The following is a 19,710-nucleotide window of genomic DNA, read 5'->3' on the forward strand; positions in this document are numbered from 1 at the left end:
TGCAAAGTTAATATCAAAATGTCCTTTTTACTATATTTGTTTCACATTATTTAACAATAAAATAAATGTAACATTCCAGCAGTCATTTTAAGGGTCTTTTTACACCTGGTCACTTCTCTAATTCTCTTGTTAAAACTGTGCCATTTACATTCGACCACATAAATGCGTCTTGGCTAAACGGATATTTATCCGATCTTCTATTCCCGCACAAAATGCAAATAACCTTTTCATTACTCTGCCTTTAGAAACTTGCAACGACACTTATGAAGCACTGTACTGTATGTTGAGCAGCGGACACGTGCTTTGAGTACGAGGCACGACGAGCAGAGAAAAAGCACTTAGGTCTAACAAAAAGCTTTGGTTAATAAACGTTTTATATAAGTGTGTTTGTCATTGTAGCACTTTACAGGTTCTAGGAAGTTTTTATTACATACTGCTGACGCTTTTTGTCGTTTCCCTTTTCATGTATGACATGAGATGAAGAGCTTAAGTCTCTCGTTCTCCATGCGTGTGCATTGAGCAGATACCCAGGATTTACGCCGTGTCTTTCTCATACGCTGCATGGGGTTCAGGATGTCTTGATTTTAAATTATAAAAAGAAACTAGTAGTGCTGTATGTTTTCGTGTCTTTCTTAAAAACTTTAAAATGCTTGCCAACATGTTTGCTGCATTTGCGCCGCTCTCACTCTGCCCTGGTTGCTATTTGATCGCGTCATCAACGACCAACGACTTGTTCGGTAAAAAAAATATTCAATGGGGTGCACCGATATAACGAAAAATGATGCTTGCTATGCTTCTCAATGAATTACGGTGAAATGCTGCTACATCCAAAAGCCAGAGGGCGCTCTCGTGCAGAAACTCAATATGCGCTGCAGACAAAGAACCATACACACACAGCTATGACACGCAGCTCCAGGAAATGGCTTAAGGATATATTTAGCCTATATACCTTTTTACGTTTTTTTTTTATGATAATAAAGAATATGTATAATGATTATGTTTGACGAATGTTTTCAAATGCATGTTATAAACGACTCAAACTAACAGTGATCAAAAGCCGTAGTATGTGAAATAGCTGTGAATAATATCGGCTGTGCGGTTTACAAAAGATATCAGCCACATATTATTAGTGTATATCGGCATTTATCTGTGCACCCCTAGTGTTCAGTCTTTTCACTTCGGCCGAACACCGGAAATTAGTTTTGTTTTTTTTTGCGAGTTTTGGTTGCCAAACAATTGGTGCATCCCTACTGTATAATATATGGGATTGTCTTTCATGATTGAATTTATCAAATTGCAACTGCTTGACAAAAGAGAATACAAAAAGACATCATTCAAAAGATGTTTGAAATTCACAATGAACTACAGTAAATGATGATACGACAGTGAAAAATAAAAAAGGGACTTAAAAGCAGACAAATAAAAGGTTTTGTTTTGACCTAGTGCAACTTGAATCACATTATCAAAGATGATGTAAGATCAAGGAGCATTTCAAAGACATGCATGCACTGAATCTATATCCAAGATCTTTGTCATTCCTAGTACACAATTGCAAATCTTAAATGGTCACTGTTTCTTTAACCCTTTAACTACCTCTCAACCAAATGGTTGAGCACATTTTTAGTCAATATATTTTATTGCCCCGCACTGATTTCCTACACTATCAGAAAAAAATGGTCAACAAATACAGGTAGTTCCTAGCTGTCACTGGAATGGTACCTATTTGTAATTAAAAAGTACACCTTTGCACCTACATAGTTAATATTAGTACTTCAGAGTACATACGGTCACCAAAGAGTGCATAGGAGTACCTCAAAGTTACATATTGGTACCAAATGTACAGTATACAAATCTGTATTGCCTTTTTAAAGGATACTGCCCCAGTGATACCCTTTGACCATTTTTTTTCTGACAGTGCATAGAATTTTTACTATATTTTGTTTTATAATCATTATTTATTCTTTAAAATCTAAGGATTACTTAATCTTCATCAGATCTGTTTACAAATTCTGTAGTTTTAAATACAAAAATTAATAAAAAGGCAAATTATAAAACACAGATATTGTCCATTTACTAGCTACCTAGCAAATAATGAGAGATGTCGTAGGGGCTGGCCTTGTAACCAGCACAGCCAAACCAATGGAAAGTTCCATATATGAAAACATTTGGGTACAGATACTGTCTTTATACATGTGGTAAGGGTACCGCACCAATGACAGCTTTTGTACCTTTTATCTGAGAGTCCAGCTAGTAATAATTTGGTGATTTGTGAATGATGTGTCTGACTATAAATTTTAATTAACCAAGAACTTTGAAGCTGATCAGCGTTTTATGGTTGCATCACCTCATCTGACTCAAGTTGACCCACTTGACTTTTCTGCATGCATAATTTCTCTTTTGTGCCCGGCTTGGCCCCTCCACCATCTCTGAACACTCAGTTTCAGACGCAAGTTTCTTAATCCATAACCCTTACCAAAGACACTGCGTTTTCATGCCAATGCAGAGCCCGTAAATTACCTGTTTTTGGTGCCTTCCATTAAAACACATCCTGCACTTTAGCCTATAGATGAGAAGATAAAACCTATTCATCCACTAACTCCTGAAATGATTAGATGGGACAGTCTCTATCATTTCAGAGAGGCTGGGACTTCGGCCAAGACACTAGACTTAACACAATTATGCTTGCCACAAATGCCCTCGGATATGGACTGAGTAGTGTGTTAAAGGCATTTCTTAATTAATTAGTTCAGGGGACATGCATTTTAAATTTCCTATTAGCCCATCCATTTGGAAACTGATCAAGAACGAAGATCAAGTGAAACAACTATATATTTCACCCTCGAAACAAATATGGATGTTATTGTGAATTCAGGGTTTGATTTTGCAAAAATACTGTTTAGAAATGATTAGGGTGACATGACTGAATTTTTTTCATGTTGGGATGTTTAAATTAGGGGGCGTGCACACCAAAGCTTTTTACGCGCTGAAAACGGCAGACGGACAGCTTTATTTCAGCCGACTGCCAGCTTTCTTCAGCTGAGCGCTTTGGTTGATGTGATACTTCTGCTTTGTTTATCAGTCACTGTACGATGCACGGTTGTTTGTTGTGATATTTGTTCCACCCCTCCTTCACTGTGATTGGACGGTCTTGTGGGAACTGACATTGCCGAGCTGAGCTTTTCACTCAAAGTTGAATATTTTTCAACTTTTGGCACTCAGCGCACAAAAAAGGCCTGCTACTGGCATTTTTGAAAAACGCAGCGCTTTCATTGAAAACAATTGAAAACATACGCCGGCCACTGACGTAAAAGCTTCGGTGTGCACGCCCCCGTAGTTCTGCTAAAAAATATGGGTGTAAGAAAATATAGTTACATGTGAGTATTGTGATATTTTGCTTGGCAATACTGCATGGATTCTTAAAAATAAGCAATATTGAGATTTTTAAAATAAAAATCATACAAGATTCATGGCAGTTGTTTTGTTTACATCCTGACCACTAGATAACATTCTTCTTATCTCTGAACTTAAACAATGACAGGAAGTACTAGCATATGGGCACGCCACACTGTTTTTCACTAAGTTTGCATATGGTGATGTGTTCTCAAAGATATCTTTCCTAAAAATAAATCCTTTTATATTTCTAAAATGGGAAGTATCCCAATATATCGCCCACTTAACAGGATTACAATGTAGCAACACAATGCATCACAACCTATGTGTCGTGATCATTGTTGGGGAAAGTTACTTTTAAAAGTAATGCATTACAATATTAAGTTACTTTCCAAAAAAGTAACTAATTGCGTTACTTAGTTACTTTTCAAGGAAAGTAATGCTTACGTTACTTTTTCTTACTTGGCTGAGGCTTGATCTCGTTCAGGCCTTGCAGGTGTTTTTTATGACTGAGAAATTCTGCATTTAGAAATTGCATTTTCCATCGCAAAAATATCAAGCTCTGGCATGTCATCTCTTTGTCTGACTCAAACTGTTCTAGCTCAACACAGTCTCACGGCAAGTCGTGTTATAGTAACGAAAATTTTTGATTAATTTATTCGTGTTTGATGACACGAATTTCCGCTGTTTTTCGTCTCTCTGGAGACTAATGTCTTTTTCGTCCTTCCCAGCACGAATTTCTATCAATGGCTGTTCGTGTCTGTGACACGACTTTCTTTATCGTGTCATTTTATATTTTGTTTTCTCATCGTTCTTTCCTATTTTTAAATCATTGTCGCTTGGGGTTAGGGTTAGATACGGGGTTTGCATTAGGATGTATTTTTTTGCATTGATTTCTACAATCTTTTTCGTCCGCTTTTAAAACTATTCTCGCCTGGAGTTGGGGTTACAGTTGGGATTTGGGTTAGAAGTCGCAAAAAGTGATTCTAACCCTAACCCCAAGCGACAATGGTCAAAAAATAGAAAAGAACGATGAGAAAACAAAATATAAAATGACACGATAAAGAAAGTCGTGTCACAGACACGAACAGCCATTGATAGAAATTCGTGCTGAGAAGGACGAAAAATACATTCGTCTCCAGAGACACGAAAAACAGCGGAAATTCGTGTCATCAAACACGAATAAATTAATCAAAATTTTCGTTACTATAACACGACTTGCCTTGAGACTAGGTTGTCCAGCTCAGGCTTGCACGCATATAGTGCGTAATTCTGCGACACTACGTTCAGTTTAATTCAATACATTATTATTTTTTAAAATAAAATAAATTAAACTGAAAAGTAACTCGCATTACTTTTTTTTAAAAAGTAACTCAGATATTAATGTGTACATTAAGGTAATGTGTTACTTTACTCGTTACTTCAGAAAAGTAATATTATTATGCAATGCACGTTACTTGTAATGTGTTAACCCCAACACTGGTCGTGATACGTATTGCATCGCAAGATATTTGCCAATACACAACCCTATAAAAATATTATTGTACCAGCACATTAATTTCTGGTACTAAAAACAGAATAGATGGAAAAAATGTCATCACTTCCATCATTTCCTTTCCATTAAAAATTGTATCATCAATATATTAATTTCTCACATTACATTATTTTATTATTAATATATTTTTTTTTTCTTTTAAGTTTTTATAATAAATAAAAGCAGTAAAAAAATAAATTAATTAATTGGATCTCCTTTAAAAATGTGGACAATTATAGTTAAGATGTTATAACATACTATTGATTTTTTTTTTTATTTTGTATTCACAACTAAAACACAAACAATACAGTTACTTTTAAAAGTTATTCCATAGTTTTGTGGAATTTACTGTGTTTTGTAAAATGAACAAATAATAGTTCATTAACTTTTGAAAGTAGTGTTCCTTTTTTGTAACGATTCTTTAAGTACTTTAAATCTATGAATAAAATAAAATTAAATAAATGTGTACTGTATATAGTGCCAGGGTCAAGCTGCAGGAACCACTTACTAACAATCAATTATAAATAAACACATTTTCATGCATAACTCACTAGGAAAACTGCACTTCTCTTACCTCTCCCTGGGCAAGGATATTTTGGGTTGAGTTCGACACCTTTTGCTTAGTTTGAAGAGTTTGCTGACGATCCGCTGTGCTTTGCCGAGCAGCTGTTTAGTGCTTGTCTCCAAAAGTTGAAAGCGTTGCTGAACACCAGGGTCCATCTTCCAGACGTACTGCACAGCAGATGTGTTCAGGGCATAAAATGTTGGTAATCTCCTCACAAAATTTTGAAACTCCTCTAGAATGCAGACAAATGTTGAGAATAAATTACCTCAATGAATTTCCCTCATGTTGGGATAAAGAAATCAGTCATGTTTGATAAATTGAGTCAACAGTGAAACCAGGGAAATAAGGGAGCAGGTGTAACGTTATTTTCATTCCTTTTGATGAAAATTGAAAATTGTCCTGTGTGATTGAATGGGGACATTTTTGCTGAATTGCCAAACGCTAAGCCGTTTCTAAGAAAGATGGCCTGGTTTTAGAAGGATCGCGTACGGTTCGACTTTAACAACCACAAAAATACCAAGTTCTGATAGGATGGCGGGCCGGGAAGGTAAAGCAGGATCATCTCGGCCACACAAATGTCTTTCAGCAGAGGGAAGTTCATTTTCATCCGCAGCCGGAAAAATCGATAGCTGTGTTACAGCACCGAACACTCGAATCGATGCTCCCTAACATCTCATAAGAAATGATCTCAGTGCCTATAATTAACAACACAGATCCTCATCATAACCCGACAGTTCCAGTCTGCACAGATTTTTCATGCTATCAGACATTAGGTAATTGAAAATAATATAATTTCCATTTTTAGACATCCATTGATCTCCACCAGCCACCAATTTCATTTTTTATTACCAATTTGAGCACCAAACCAAAATGCTCAAGGTGAATAGATAAACTGACTATTAGATCATCTTACTCCAGCAGGTGATTATTGTTTATTTATTTGGTTTACAGTCATTAGGCAGAGGTTTCCACTTCATGCTGTAGCTGCAGGAGGTAGATCTCCAACATAGCGGTGATGCGCTCAAAAACCTGCTCGGGCTTGGCGCTACGCCTAGCTCAGGGACAGCTAAAGCTGCCAAGCCCAAAACACTGCTTTACCACAATGACAATGACACTAGATCCCAGGAAACACTTCACGCTATTTCCGCATCAGGCATCAAAAGTAACAAGGTGACAATCACTGTTTAATGTCAACCCGCTATGTGTCATTGATATTCACAGTTCTTAGCAGCGTGACAGAATTAACTTGATGCTGGCACACCACCATGCCTTGCAGAATCGTTCTAATGTACTGCCAACAAAACAACTTGGTTTTAAAATGTACACATTAAATCTTTGACCAGAAAAGCAGAGTAAAAGGTTAGAAGAAAATTCATTCATCTCTGGGGAATGAAACTGCAGAATCTTACCAGACTCTTGAAAGTCTTGGTTGGCTTGCGTCCAGGACTCTCTGATGAGTTTTAGACTGTCCTGCATGGCCTTCAGGTCTTCACTTGGACAGTTGCATTGGGGATAATCAGGACTACATTTGCACCAGCAGTCATTTTCTCTGCACACAAACTCGCCCTCTGAGTGGCAGCCGATGTAACTGAGAGCTGCCTCCACAAATCGGCTCCTTAGGTACTCTGGCAGAATAGCCTGAAGTCCTTAAAATACCAAAAAAGTCTAAACATAAGAATACCAGTATACCAACACAATTTCATTGAAATCTTAACTATTTTACGATCTTGGTCATACATTATTGTATGATTTGCTTTCGTCCCACTGACAGTGGATTTAGGTGTGGGGCTTGGGGATGTTTATTTTTCCGATAAACATGCTTTTTTGTATAATTTACTAGAAAAATTGCCACCACAAAAATAGTTATGTTAGAAAAGGTTTTTGCTATATGGGTCAGTGACAAAAACGGTTTGGCAAGACGAGAAATTCAAAAATCTTGAAAAAAAAACATTTGGTTTTAAAAGCACGCATCAGGTTTATTTCAATGCACATACGTGTAGTGTATTTATGTTAATTTTATGCAATAAAAAATTACATTTGCAACATTTTTATGAACGTTAAGACCTGAAAATGTGAAATGGTGTAACCGCCAATTGCGCCAAAGAATGCTAAATATTAAATATTTTATCCACCTTGATGGCATGTAAGCGTAATCATAAAAATAATTTTAAAATATAATTTAATTAGATATTTCGAAATGTAAATTTTAATGCTTTTTGTAATATTTGTCCTGACATATGCTGAAAACAGCTCCTTTTTCTAAATAATCTTTGACAAATGATGTAAAAATGTATGTAAAAAATCATATTACACTAAACTAGATGATTATATTTTATTACACATTTTTTATGAATATATTTATATTTTCATAAAAAATACTAGTTACACCAATTGAGACAGACCGGTTACACCACATTGACATTTTTGCAATTATCCCCCAAATATTCTTTCAAAATGAAGTAAAACCAGAAATTTTAGACTTGGTCCTCAAAAAAGAGAATGTATGCAAGTAACCTGAAAATTTATTTTGAAATTTTAACCCTTTTACATTTAATTGAACCATACGGACACAAAATAATTAACGTCACGTCATTGACTCAATTACCAAAAATAATTAAAAGAGTATTTTACAAGGCACTAAATTTGTATTTGTACAATCTTGTTCATACATTTTTGTATAATTTGTTTTCGTCCCAGTGACGTTGGATATAGGGGTGGGGCTTGGAGCAGAGCTTAACTCTTGCTTTTTTCTGATAATCGTACTTATTTGTATAAATTAAGTTGTACAAATTCATACAAAAATCGCCATTCATGCAAAAATAGTTTTTCTGTGGGATCTAGTATCCCAAGTTGAGCCAACTTCCAAAGGGTTTTATTTACTCAAAACAAGAATTAAAGGTAAAATTAGAATTAAAGGTAAAACAAAGATAAAAATATTTCTTAGTGTCTCCTAATTCTATAATAAATAAGCTATAACAAATAATAAATAAATGAAACAAAATCTAACATATTTTATTGGGTAGAAATTTTATATTTGGGTCATAAAATATAGTTGCGGGCAATGGGAAGATCCACTGGTATATACCAAAAATAAAAAATAGCAGTTCAAAATATTTCCACCACTTAAAAGTAAATTACAATAATTTCTACGCAACTGACACCATCAAAATGAATAGCCTGTTGGCATTGTTCAGCCAAACAGACAGTCCCACCCAAACCCACACAACTGGTTATCTGCATAATATGCACTAATAGGTTTCTTTACATTTTAAGATGGAAAAGTAATACTTTAACATTTAATAATTTACATACTTTTCTTTGAAAAAAAAAGTAACTTTACATCCAGTATACCTATGAATTGGAAACAGTCAAACAACCCTAACTTATTCCCCACCAGAAAAGTTGCCCGCCAGCATTTTTGTGATTTTCACAAAAGTTTCACAAAATGCCTTCCAGGAAATTTTTTTTCTAAAAATGTATAAACATACAAATATATCACATGAAAGAACAGACCCTCTGCTTTCAAACAAACAATAAACAAACAAACAAACAAACAAAACGGGGGGGAAAAGTTTCATCCTATCTATATTTTTTCTCTGCTTATAAATGCTTAAATATGGGTATTTTTCTTTGCAAATATTTTTTTTAGCAAAAAGCTGAAATAATTGAATTTTTGTGAAGGAATTTTGTTAGAGATCAGATTCAGAATGATAATCAAAACATACAGAGAGTTTAAAATTAGTAAATAACATTTTGGCTTCAGTTTTTTCATAAATTGGGTAAGACATTTTTTCCATCTAGTGGATATCTCACGGTATTGCAGATTAACATAAAAATTCATCAGGAACACTTTTTTATGCAAATGTTTTCTCTTAGTTGACCAGATAACTCATCAATGGTGGAGAAATAGTTAACAGACTTTCTCAGGGGCGGTTCACATTTCACGTCTTTTGTGTGCGCAAATACATTATTTTAAATGTAGACGTGTGGCAAGCGAGCTCAAATAAAGAGCGATGTGCATGCGATATTCTCTTTTATCCAGGTCGTCGGTGCTGCAGCGAGTTAAAAATGCATCAACTTTTCAGAACACCATGGTGATAGCACATAAAAAAAAGAGGAAAGCGGCGAGATTTTAGATGAGAAATGTGAACCACCCCATAGCGGAAAATGTTTATAAGCATGCTTTTACATCCCAAAAGGATGGCTCTGGAATATTTTTGTAAACATGCTGCAGCCTCTTTCAATATCAAGGTAAAATAACACAATTAAAAGAGTGACAATATCATTAGAAAGTCTGGGACAGGGCTGAATTATGAATACGCTACCTTGCAGATGAATCTTGTTTTCAGGACTCTGAACCAAAACAGAACTGACAGAATCGAGGTTGTCATAGTTACTGCATCCAAGAGGGCCTGTCCTTGTTTCAGTCACCTTAAGGGAAGACAAGAGAAGGCACATGACAATACTTAATGCAAAACAGAGGCAAAAATTACATGTATGCTATTAGATATGCAGAACAAGCAGATTATTTTTCTGTGAAATCAAAGCAAGAAAAGATTTATTCAATGCTTCTACAAGCCCACAAACAGATAGGCGGTCTATACAGGAATTCAATTTGAATATATATATCATTATAATGGTATGTGACTTTCTATTGCTCAAAGATTTTTCTTTAATAGCTCAGTCGGCGTTGAGCAGCTTCAGCTTTGAGGTTTGTCCTAAAATCACTTTGGAAAAATAAAAACAGACACCCATGAGATACTTGTTTACACAGTCCAGATAATGTGGTATTGAAATAATTTGTTTAGGTAATGTTTGCGTTCAATTTGAAATCTCTAATGTGTTTCGTCTAGAGTTGTCTTTTAAAAGTCCTCTATTAGGTTTACTACAGTCTGACAAATCTAAAAAACAGCAAGCTTCCTCTCATTGCTCTGAATCTAATTTCATTGCTGTCTAAGAGAAATAATTCTCATTTGTGAGTACTTTTAATCCTTTGCTTCCTGTGGGCTTGTTGTCCAGACCAATTTTTTGGTTCTACTTTTATTCAAGAGCATTGCTGTTTTCAACAAATTCACAATTGTTGTGATGTACAGAAAGGCAATGTTTCACAGCGACAGTAATGTTCATGCACTGTACTATACTGTAAGTAAATGTAACTGCAATATCCCAATATAGCACCCCGCTTTACAGGTTTGCAATGTATAGCAACTTATTGCATCGCAACCTATGTGTCATGATAAATATCCCATAGCAAGATTCTTGCTGATACACAACCCTATGAAAAAATATATTGTACCACCATATTAATTTCTTGTGTTACAAAATTAAACTTAATAAAAATAGAATGAAAAAGAAACAGCCAATAAGATCCCAGAATAGATGGAAACTCCTTAAAAATTGTATGAATATATTAATTGGAACAATTGATGGCCCATCGTCAATTATTTCTTACTTAATGCACAGTAACTAATGAAAATAACTGCAATTTTTACCCATTCGATCCAAACTGCGCTGCAAAGAGCAATACTACTTTAAACTTGTCTATAACTTGGCAAATGACCATGGAATAAGTGGGATAATCAATGGCCTGTAGTGCATTAAAGGATTTTAAATGCACTTTATGTCGGGTGGTTCTTTGTCTCTCCATTGTGCAGATAAAATCCTTTTATGCAGTGGGAGGCCGTTGACTATACTTTGTTTAAAAGTTATAATACACATGATATTGTACACATTAACAAATGTTAAAATAAAATGTGAAATTGCAGAACAAAATAATAAAAAAGCTGCGTCCGAAACGGCTTACTTTCATACTATATAGTAGGGGTGCGTGGGGCAAAAACGAACATGGCAAATTTATGGAAAGGTATAATGTTTTTTCCATAGAGTTATTGATGAAAGAGTGTTTTGGTGGCATGTAATAAAAATTTTTATATTTTAAAGTGTGTAAAATACCAAAACCAGTTATGTCATCTTAATCAGTGTCTTGTTGACTAAAACAACAACATAGCATTATTTTGAAATATGTCTGCAGCTCTTAGCAACTTTTTGGGTAGGCTTGGAAATATATTCACCCAGCTGGTTAGTTGTAACGCTGTGTTACAACTAACCCCTCAGCACTAACGATATGAAAACCGCTTCATTCCACTAACGATATGTCAACCGCTTAATTCTTGCCGTTGTTATAAATAGGCTGCACACTAATGATTGCTGGCTGGCAAAAAAAAAAAATATTTTTGTTCATATCTTTAATATTGATTGAATAATGTCACGTCAAAGATTAAAATCATAATGAAATTAATGGCTAAAATGAAACTTCGATTTTCATTATCTCAAAATTTGATTTTGAAACTAGTATGGTTATTACAGACTGGGTCACCTATAAAAAATTGTTTTGTCATAATTGTGCTGCTTTTTCTCACATATTTAGACATTGGTATCCATTTATATTTTAACTATGGTCAGATGAGGGATGAATGGTGTAGATGCCTGTCTATTATAGACAGATATATAAACAATATCCACTTCAAGTATATAGACAAAATAGTATTGAAATATTTTTGTGCAAACTAAATTTTTTAGCAAGTGTTACAACTAACCCCCTGCCTGTGAATATTAACCCCACCTATGGGGTGAGTTGTAACGTTTGCACTTCTGTCATGTTTGGTGTAATTGTCCAAGAATGGTAAGTACTAGAAACAAACTTCAAATGGTCATTTGTAGCAGAGATGTGTGTGTTGCTTGTGTAAAAATATAATTAATAAAACTCAAATATTTTTTTAATGATTGAGCCAAAACCAAAAGGCGTTTTGCCCCACTCTCCCCTAGGCGAAAAGCAGTAGGCGAAGTGAGTAGTATGTCCGAATTCAAAGTATTTGAAAAACAGTAGACGAAAAGAACCCAGATGACCTGCTGTACTACTCCCGGCAAGATTTTGAAGTGTGCTTTAATGGACACTTTACTATCCCATTAGCACCAGGGAGAGGAGTCACCCAACAAAGAAGAAGTAGGAGAGGCATTGTCATGTTTGAAAATGTAAAGCTGTAACACAGTTCTATTCAAATGTAAATACAGATGAAAAATAGTTGTCACTTGTGGTAAAATTGTGCTTGTTAAACAGCATCCAAGTTAATGGCTAACCTGTTGTTATGACTACGTATGGCACATGATGTAGCAACATGGCGGATGTAGTATGTCTGAATTTCTGAACCCCCACTTGTTTACAGGCCATCCTTTCGTGCCCCCTAAAGAAAATTGATGACATAACACTTTCTACAAGTTAACATTTTAATTCAACAAAACAAATACAATTAAACAGTGTGCTGCTGGTTAGGAGCCTTATTTTATTTTTTAGGTTTAACTACACAGAATTTATGATATATGTATTTATTTTATAAAATGTCATAAAGCCATGACCAATCTCATGGCTCCCAGTTTGAAAACCACTTCTATATAGAATGTACTGTTGTAACGGTCAATGAGTAGGTACTTCATCTAATTCAGTACATCCTGTCACAGTATTCGGTTTCAAATGCAAGGTACTGTAGATCTTTGTTCGCATCCAAGTGCTGCACGGTCACAGCTCAATCATTCCTGACAAAAGCTTGATTTGAAGTCACTGTATATCAAGGCTCTTCTGACACATGGGAAGATACACACACTGCCTGTGGGCAAATATATCTCCCGACCTGTCACTTACAAATTGTTCTCTGTTCTACATTGTCTTCTTTAATATTTCCCCAGCGAATGAATAAAAGCACCCATGTCGTATTTATAGATGAATGGGGATCCAAGATTTTAGCCAAGAAAACCTAACCCTTCCATTTCTGTGCAAGAAGGTGACTTTTCTTTAATAACCATCTGCTAAGGTGGTCAATGGACAATCTGTGAAGTGGCTAAAATAAGAAAGGGCAAATACTACGGTGAACTTTCCGAGCAGAATGCTGTTGTTGTCATGGAAGTGAACCGCAGAAAATGACTGAGGACCTGGAAAAGCCAGGGAAGCATTTCTAATGTGCTACACAAGCCGCAAATACTCATTATCGAGAGCTGCTTTATTTAATTTCCATTCAGTGTGTTGAAATAACGTTCAGGCAAGAATCAGGAGGAAAACCACAGGTTCAGCAAACCCACCGCTGGCATTTCCATTTCTCTTATTGATGCGTCAACGCAATTAATTAAAATCCAAGGAGCCTCTACAGGGATCAGCAGATTAATTTCTAACAAAGACAGATGTCCGACGTACGGGAAAAATTGACCAATTGCAAGTATAAAGATGGGTTTTTTCATGCATAGCAATGAATCGGCCTGCAACAACGGCCTGATAAAGCGGAGCATGTGCGGAACTTGTGCTTTCCATTATGTAAGACAGAAAAATGGAAAACCGTTACTGTAGGTAGAGTATCCGAATCCGAATACATTACAGATGCTGAGGGGAACTAAAGCCATGTGAGCTTAAAATTGCGTATTTGTTCTAAAATATATGCGTTTTAGGTTTTTGCTGACTGTATCAGAACTTCGCAGTATCCATTAATGGGATCAGGAACTGGTATAAAGGTCGCTTCTATTGTGGCGTGTATGGGAAGTTTTAATGGAAATGGGTCATTTGTGGCATGTAACTTTAAGGCTCAACTGCTCTGAAGTTCATAAAACTGTCCTCTGTATCTTTATTAAAGATCGTCTGGCGATCCCTGACGTGTCATTCTCTACATGGTCATTGAGCCATTTTTGATCTATTATACCCATATAACAACCTACTACAAACCTACTGCTGCACTGAAAAATCACGTAAATACAAAAGGGATAAATGTACTGTCAGCTGATGATATTGTAAATCAAAACCCAACAGGATGATCAGGACTGAATTACTTTTCCACTTACTAAACTACTTACCAGATCATGAAGTTACATGAATACTTTTTGTACTCATAAAGTCAGTCTCCAAAACGAAAGCAGCTCATGCTTGTTAAACACCTGCGTTATGCATTATATATACATACATAGATGCCTCATTAGACTGCTCCACAGATGTGTCCGCCTAGCAGCTGTTAATGGGGCATTCGTGTTCTCGTGAAGATTGAAACACTGTAGTCACATGGACTATTTTAACAATGTCTTTACTGCCTTTCTGGGCCTTGATAGTTGTGCTGTTGTCTACAGGGCAGGGACAGTACCCTTTCAAAAAGGTACACCTCTGTACCCAAAAAGTGCATATTAGTACTTCAAAAGTACATATTGGCAGTTCAAAGATACATATTTGTACCTAAATGGTACATATTAGGACCTTTTATAAAGGGTACTGCACCAGTGACAGCTTTGTACCTTATATTTGACTTTATGTGTTTTCTCTGATCGAAAAGCTATCTAATTTGTTAAAACTGTTCCATTAACATTTGGTCACATAAATGCGTCTTGTGAAAACGGAAAATGCATATTCTACTCCCGCGCAAAATGCAAATACACCATTCATTACTTCGCCTTAAAAAAATGTAAGACGATGTTTATGCAACAAAAAGCGGCACTTACTGTATGTTGTACTGTATGTTGGGCCGGGCACGCGCGTCTCCTTGCTCAGCATCAGCTGGAGCGCGCAGTACAGAACAGCAGGAGAGTGACGGCGCGATGATTTAACATACAGGTACATGACGGGGAAAAGCGATCATACAACTCTCTCTCAACGTTTTATTTCTTTAATATCATTGGAGTTTGTCAATGGAGTTTTTTATTCGTTCTAGAAACTTTTTTTTCTCGCTGTTGTCGCTCCATAAAGCATAAGCATGTCGTCTTTGTTTGTTTACCTCTTTGCCGGCTAACTTCCAGGTGACGCGCTTACGTTTGGGAGGAGTAAAACACTGACATGTGGTTTTCCTCTACCTTTGCTGTTTTTTTATCTTTTCTCCGCCGCTCTGTCTTTTCTCCGCCTTGTCTATGAGGCGCCGAACTCTGCAAGCAACAGTGCGCGAGAGAGACAGACGCTCCGTTCCAAACCGCATATTTCCATACCATATAGTAGGCGAAAAGCACTACTTCTCGTACTCTTTGCCTACTATAGTATGGAATTAGGCGGTTTGGGACGCAGTGCGAGTGTGTCCGCTCCGCGCTTAACTGAAGTTTTTCTTTTTTTTTATTAAACGTCTCTGCGTCACGTGACACAACGAATCGATTATGAAATTTGTTGCCAACTCTTTTAATAATCGATTTTTATCAATTTAATCGATTCGTTGTTGCAGCCCTACTTTTAACTATTATATATGTGTGTCAATGTGTTAGCTTGGCAGAAGCTTGATGCTGTTGTGTGAGAACAAGCAACAGCTGGCATTTTTCCTTCGCCTGAGTGCCTTTTGCGTAAATTATTCGATTTTGATGGCTTACATTTGTTCCCCGCCAAAGAAAACCACCACAGGTTTATCAATGCCATTTTGTTTGTTGATCACGAAGTAAAAAGTAGATGAGGAAAACTAGTATTGCCTGTGTTTTCAAAGTGCTTAGCGCTGACCAGAGTCGTATAAAGAGAGAGTAATGACACGCTTTGATCTTGCCGCCGCACGGTCACGTGATTCAACGTTCTACAGTTCCAAACCAAGCCGGGCTGTCAATCTGTTTGCATAGGGTTTCAGCTATTTTAGGTAAATTTTAACTTGTAATGTGAATTGATTACTATACTTACTATGTGTATAACGTTTTTTTTTACTAGGGAGTGATGGAAATACAGTAAATCAGTTAATAAAAATAAACAGTTAATGGTGACCCAAAGATAACTGTGGTTATCTATAGCAACTACAGCAACACAGTTAATTTTTTATTTTTGTAGCAAAAATATGGCTATATAAATGGCTATCAATCTGCTAAAAACATAATTCCTACACTTTTACTATATTAAAATAACAAAAAGATCGCCAACGCGGTTATCAATGAAACATAACAGAAACACACTAAATTCATATTTAATTATATTTATAGTACACATTAAATGTTAATATAATTATACATGATTTTCGAGGATACATCACTCGTATTACCTACCAAACACAATGAAACACATAGCAGCATTGTGAAGCAGTGTGACTTTCTTATGAGGCATTTAGCTACTCGCTAATACCCCCTAGTGTTACTCGTAATAGATACAAAAAGATATGATAAGTATATATTAAAGTAGATGGCCACCAGTAATACAATATTAAACCATTAAATCTATATTATTCACACATTATACACAACTCATTAAAATACAAAAAATTTACAAGTTATTATTAACGAGTCATTACCTACAGCCGAGTTCATAAAATACCACTGTTGACTATATTTATGAAATGTCCGAAAATGTAAAGAGAAACAGTAATTTCATCGATTTACCAGCAGGTGTCATTGAAATGAATGGGTTTCAGTGCTGCGTTTGGAACTATGGGTCATTTGGAGCTATGGGTCACTACATGACACGCTGTTACTTCCGCATTCCATTCTTCCAACGGACGTCTATGTGAGTGTCGTAACTCTCTTATTATACGACTCTGGCGCTGACATTATTGTTAACACTGCGTGGAATGGTGCACTGTGATTGGTTAAGTGGATTTATTGCATTCTGCAGAGAAGGAGGTCTGGCGTTTATCGCGTTTTGGAAAAAAAGGGAGAAAAGATTACAAAATAACACGGTGGATATCGGATTTTGCGTAAAATGAAGAATTTACTTTTTAATACTGACCAAATACAATAATGATTTTGGCTGTAACTTTTTTTTTAAATGTTGTTTATCACGTTTTGGAACCAAACTCTTCATAAATGTAGGCTAAACCGCCTTTCCATTGTATACCATCTGGACACGACTGTCGGAGTTTGCCCCCTAGTGGCAGGTGTCAACATGGGAGAGAAGCTCATTTCAGCGCAAGAGCTTTTAATCTCCGAATATATATATATTTACTTAGTTAATAATTTACTTATCAGTAATCAATCATTTTTTAAGGATTCAAGTTAAACAAAAAAGGATTAATAATTTTCACCTTGCACACAGTGTTTTGATTGGAATGCACTGAAATACATCACTTCCGGTTGGCATGTCACATGTGGTGTAGTCGCACAAGTTTATATTTTTTAATGGATCCAAAGCATAAATTGGAGTCGATAATTATGCACCCACAGATGGTTGGCACCTCTGACTCTCCTTCCGGTTCATTGGCCATTATTTGTCCTGTACAGTGGAAAGGTAAAAGCAACCACATTGATTTTAAATCAGACAAAGATGACCGGCAGGCCAGATAAAGATGATTGAAGGGCCGCATTTGGACCGTGGGCCGCCAGTTGACTAGCCCTACTTTAGGGGCTCGGAAAGCTCTTGGATTTCATATTTTTTTATTTGCAAAGATGAACAATGGTCTTATGGGTGTGGTACGACATGAGGGTTAGAAATTAATGACAAAAATGTCTTGGGTGAACCAATATATTGGTGTTCCTTCCTGTAGCTCAGTTGACTTTTCGCAAAGACCTGTCACCTTTTGCTATATCCAACATCAGCCAAAGCACTCCCACTGCACTAGAAAGGATTATCGTGAAATCATAATTTCTGGAAAACAACTTCAACAGATTGAACTGGCTTGTTAATTTCAGACAAAAGCAGAAAGAAGGTCTGCAATATGCATTCGAAGTATAAATTCAGGATGTGAAAGTGACAAGGAATGAAGTAAACAAAATAAAGAACGAAGCTATAGCCTACAGGTCATAAAACTGAAAGTACCGCATCACGATCGAGAATGAGAATCACAACACTGCTCTAGCTCTCTATTCACTAATGCCATCCATAAAAAGTCAAATCACCATGTATTTGTAAGGTCACATTCTGTAAATCATTCTAGAAGATTTTAAGCAAAAGTATTTGTTGAACATATAATAGATCTTAAGAGCATTCGGTTAAAGAGCACCTATTGTACGGTTTACGTTTTTTTCCTTTGGTGTGTAAGTGTGTATTAGTACATGTTAACTATATGCAAAAGGTACATACCCCAAAGTAAACGATGACAAAAGTTATTGTCACCAACGTAAATATATTTTCTTGAACTACAACAAACACACGGATTGTAGGGAACAGTTTACTTTTTGGGATTGGTGATGTAAACAAGACCGACATTATCATAATTCCTCCCGCTTCGGACTCACAGCCTGTAAGTTAACTCCTGTTAGCAACCGAAGCTTTCAAACATGGCAAGGAGCGTCACATTTCCTGCTGACGTCAGAGGTATTCATGCCAATTATGATGTACAGATTAGCTGGCCAATCAGGGACACAGTGCTTTTTAAATCCATGCGTTTCAGGAAGAGCGTGAAATCTGGATCTACAAAAATGTACGGTTATGTGGAAAATAATGTTTTTAACCATAAACCACGCAAACACATTGTTTTATACCAAATACACAAAATAACATTTTTAGCAATGAAATAGGTAAGGGTGTCACGATTTCGATTTTAAATCGAAATCGATCGAAATTAAGTCACAACCTCGAACTTTGAATTAAAAATGTTTATCACGCCCTCATGTCACGTCTGGTCGGCTTGCCAAGCAGGGAAAATAAACCTCTCAGAGGTGCCTTTAAAAACATCCATCCAGCGGAACCCGAGGGATGTATTGCTACAACTCCTTGAAATGCATTGCATAAACAGGATTACTACCTAGTGATCTGACTTCGGACAGAGCGCGGCTCTCTGCACGTGCGCGAGAGAGCCGCCAAGATGCAGCGGGTTATATTTTAAGCAAAATGGATAGTTTGCCTCAGCTCGCATGAAACGCATAAAACTAAACAAATACAAAAAACTAAATACATAAGGATTACTACTTTAGTTTATGTTTAGACTTCGGATAGATGTAAGAGCGTGTGCACGTGAGACAGAGAGAAGCGCAGCTGCTTATGACGCTTTAATTTCAGATGCTAGGAGTCCAAGACGTGCGCATTAAGTCCATGTGTGTGCAAGAAGAATCCTCTATCTACAAGCTCTCTGTGAAGCCCACAAACCTTCATGCGAGGTAAAGCACGCAACGTGCATGTTAATGTGAATCTATCATAGTAATAATAATAATTAAGGCCTATCATTTTTTGTTTAAAAAAATAAATAAAAATCGAGAATCGAATCGATCCGTGACCTTAGAATCGAAAATGTCATCGAATCGAGGATTTGGAGAACCGTGACACCCCTAGAAATAGGTGCTCTTTAATATCATTATCCCATTTTTGACAGTGGTTGCG

The 19,710-nt window shown here is 36.3% G+C and overlaps 1 protein-coding gene across 2 annotated transcripts in view; it reads right to left on the bottom strand.

Moving 5' to 3' along the window:
* The window catches only part of brinp3a.1 (bone morphogenetic protein/retinoic acid inducible neural-specific 3a, tandem duplicate 1), a 53,480-nt gene that overhangs the window by 7,099 nt on the left and 26,671 nt on the right, over positions 1 to 19,710 (bottom strand). For both annotated transcript variants that reach the window (XM_065272686.2, XM_065272685.2), the window contains exons 5-7: positions 9,815 to 9,920; positions 6,899 to 7,135; positions 5,499 to 5,721 (exon numbers count right to left, since the gene is read on the bottom strand). In XM_065272686.2, the coding sequence (XP_065128758.1) occupies positions 5,499 to 5,721; positions 6,899 to 7,135; positions 9,815 to 9,920 (566 nt within the window). The remainder of the gene's footprint in view (positions 1 to 5,498; positions 5,722 to 6,898; positions 7,136 to 9,814; positions 9,921 to 19,710) is intronic.

Source organism: Paramisgurnus dabryanus, chromosome 7 (genome assembly GCF_030506205.2).
Source record: "Paramisgurnus dabryanus chromosome 7, PD_genome_1.1, whole genome shotgun sequence".
NCBI lineage: Eukaryota > Metazoa > Chordata > Actinopteri > Cypriniformes > Cobitidae > Paramisgurnus > Paramisgurnus dabryanus.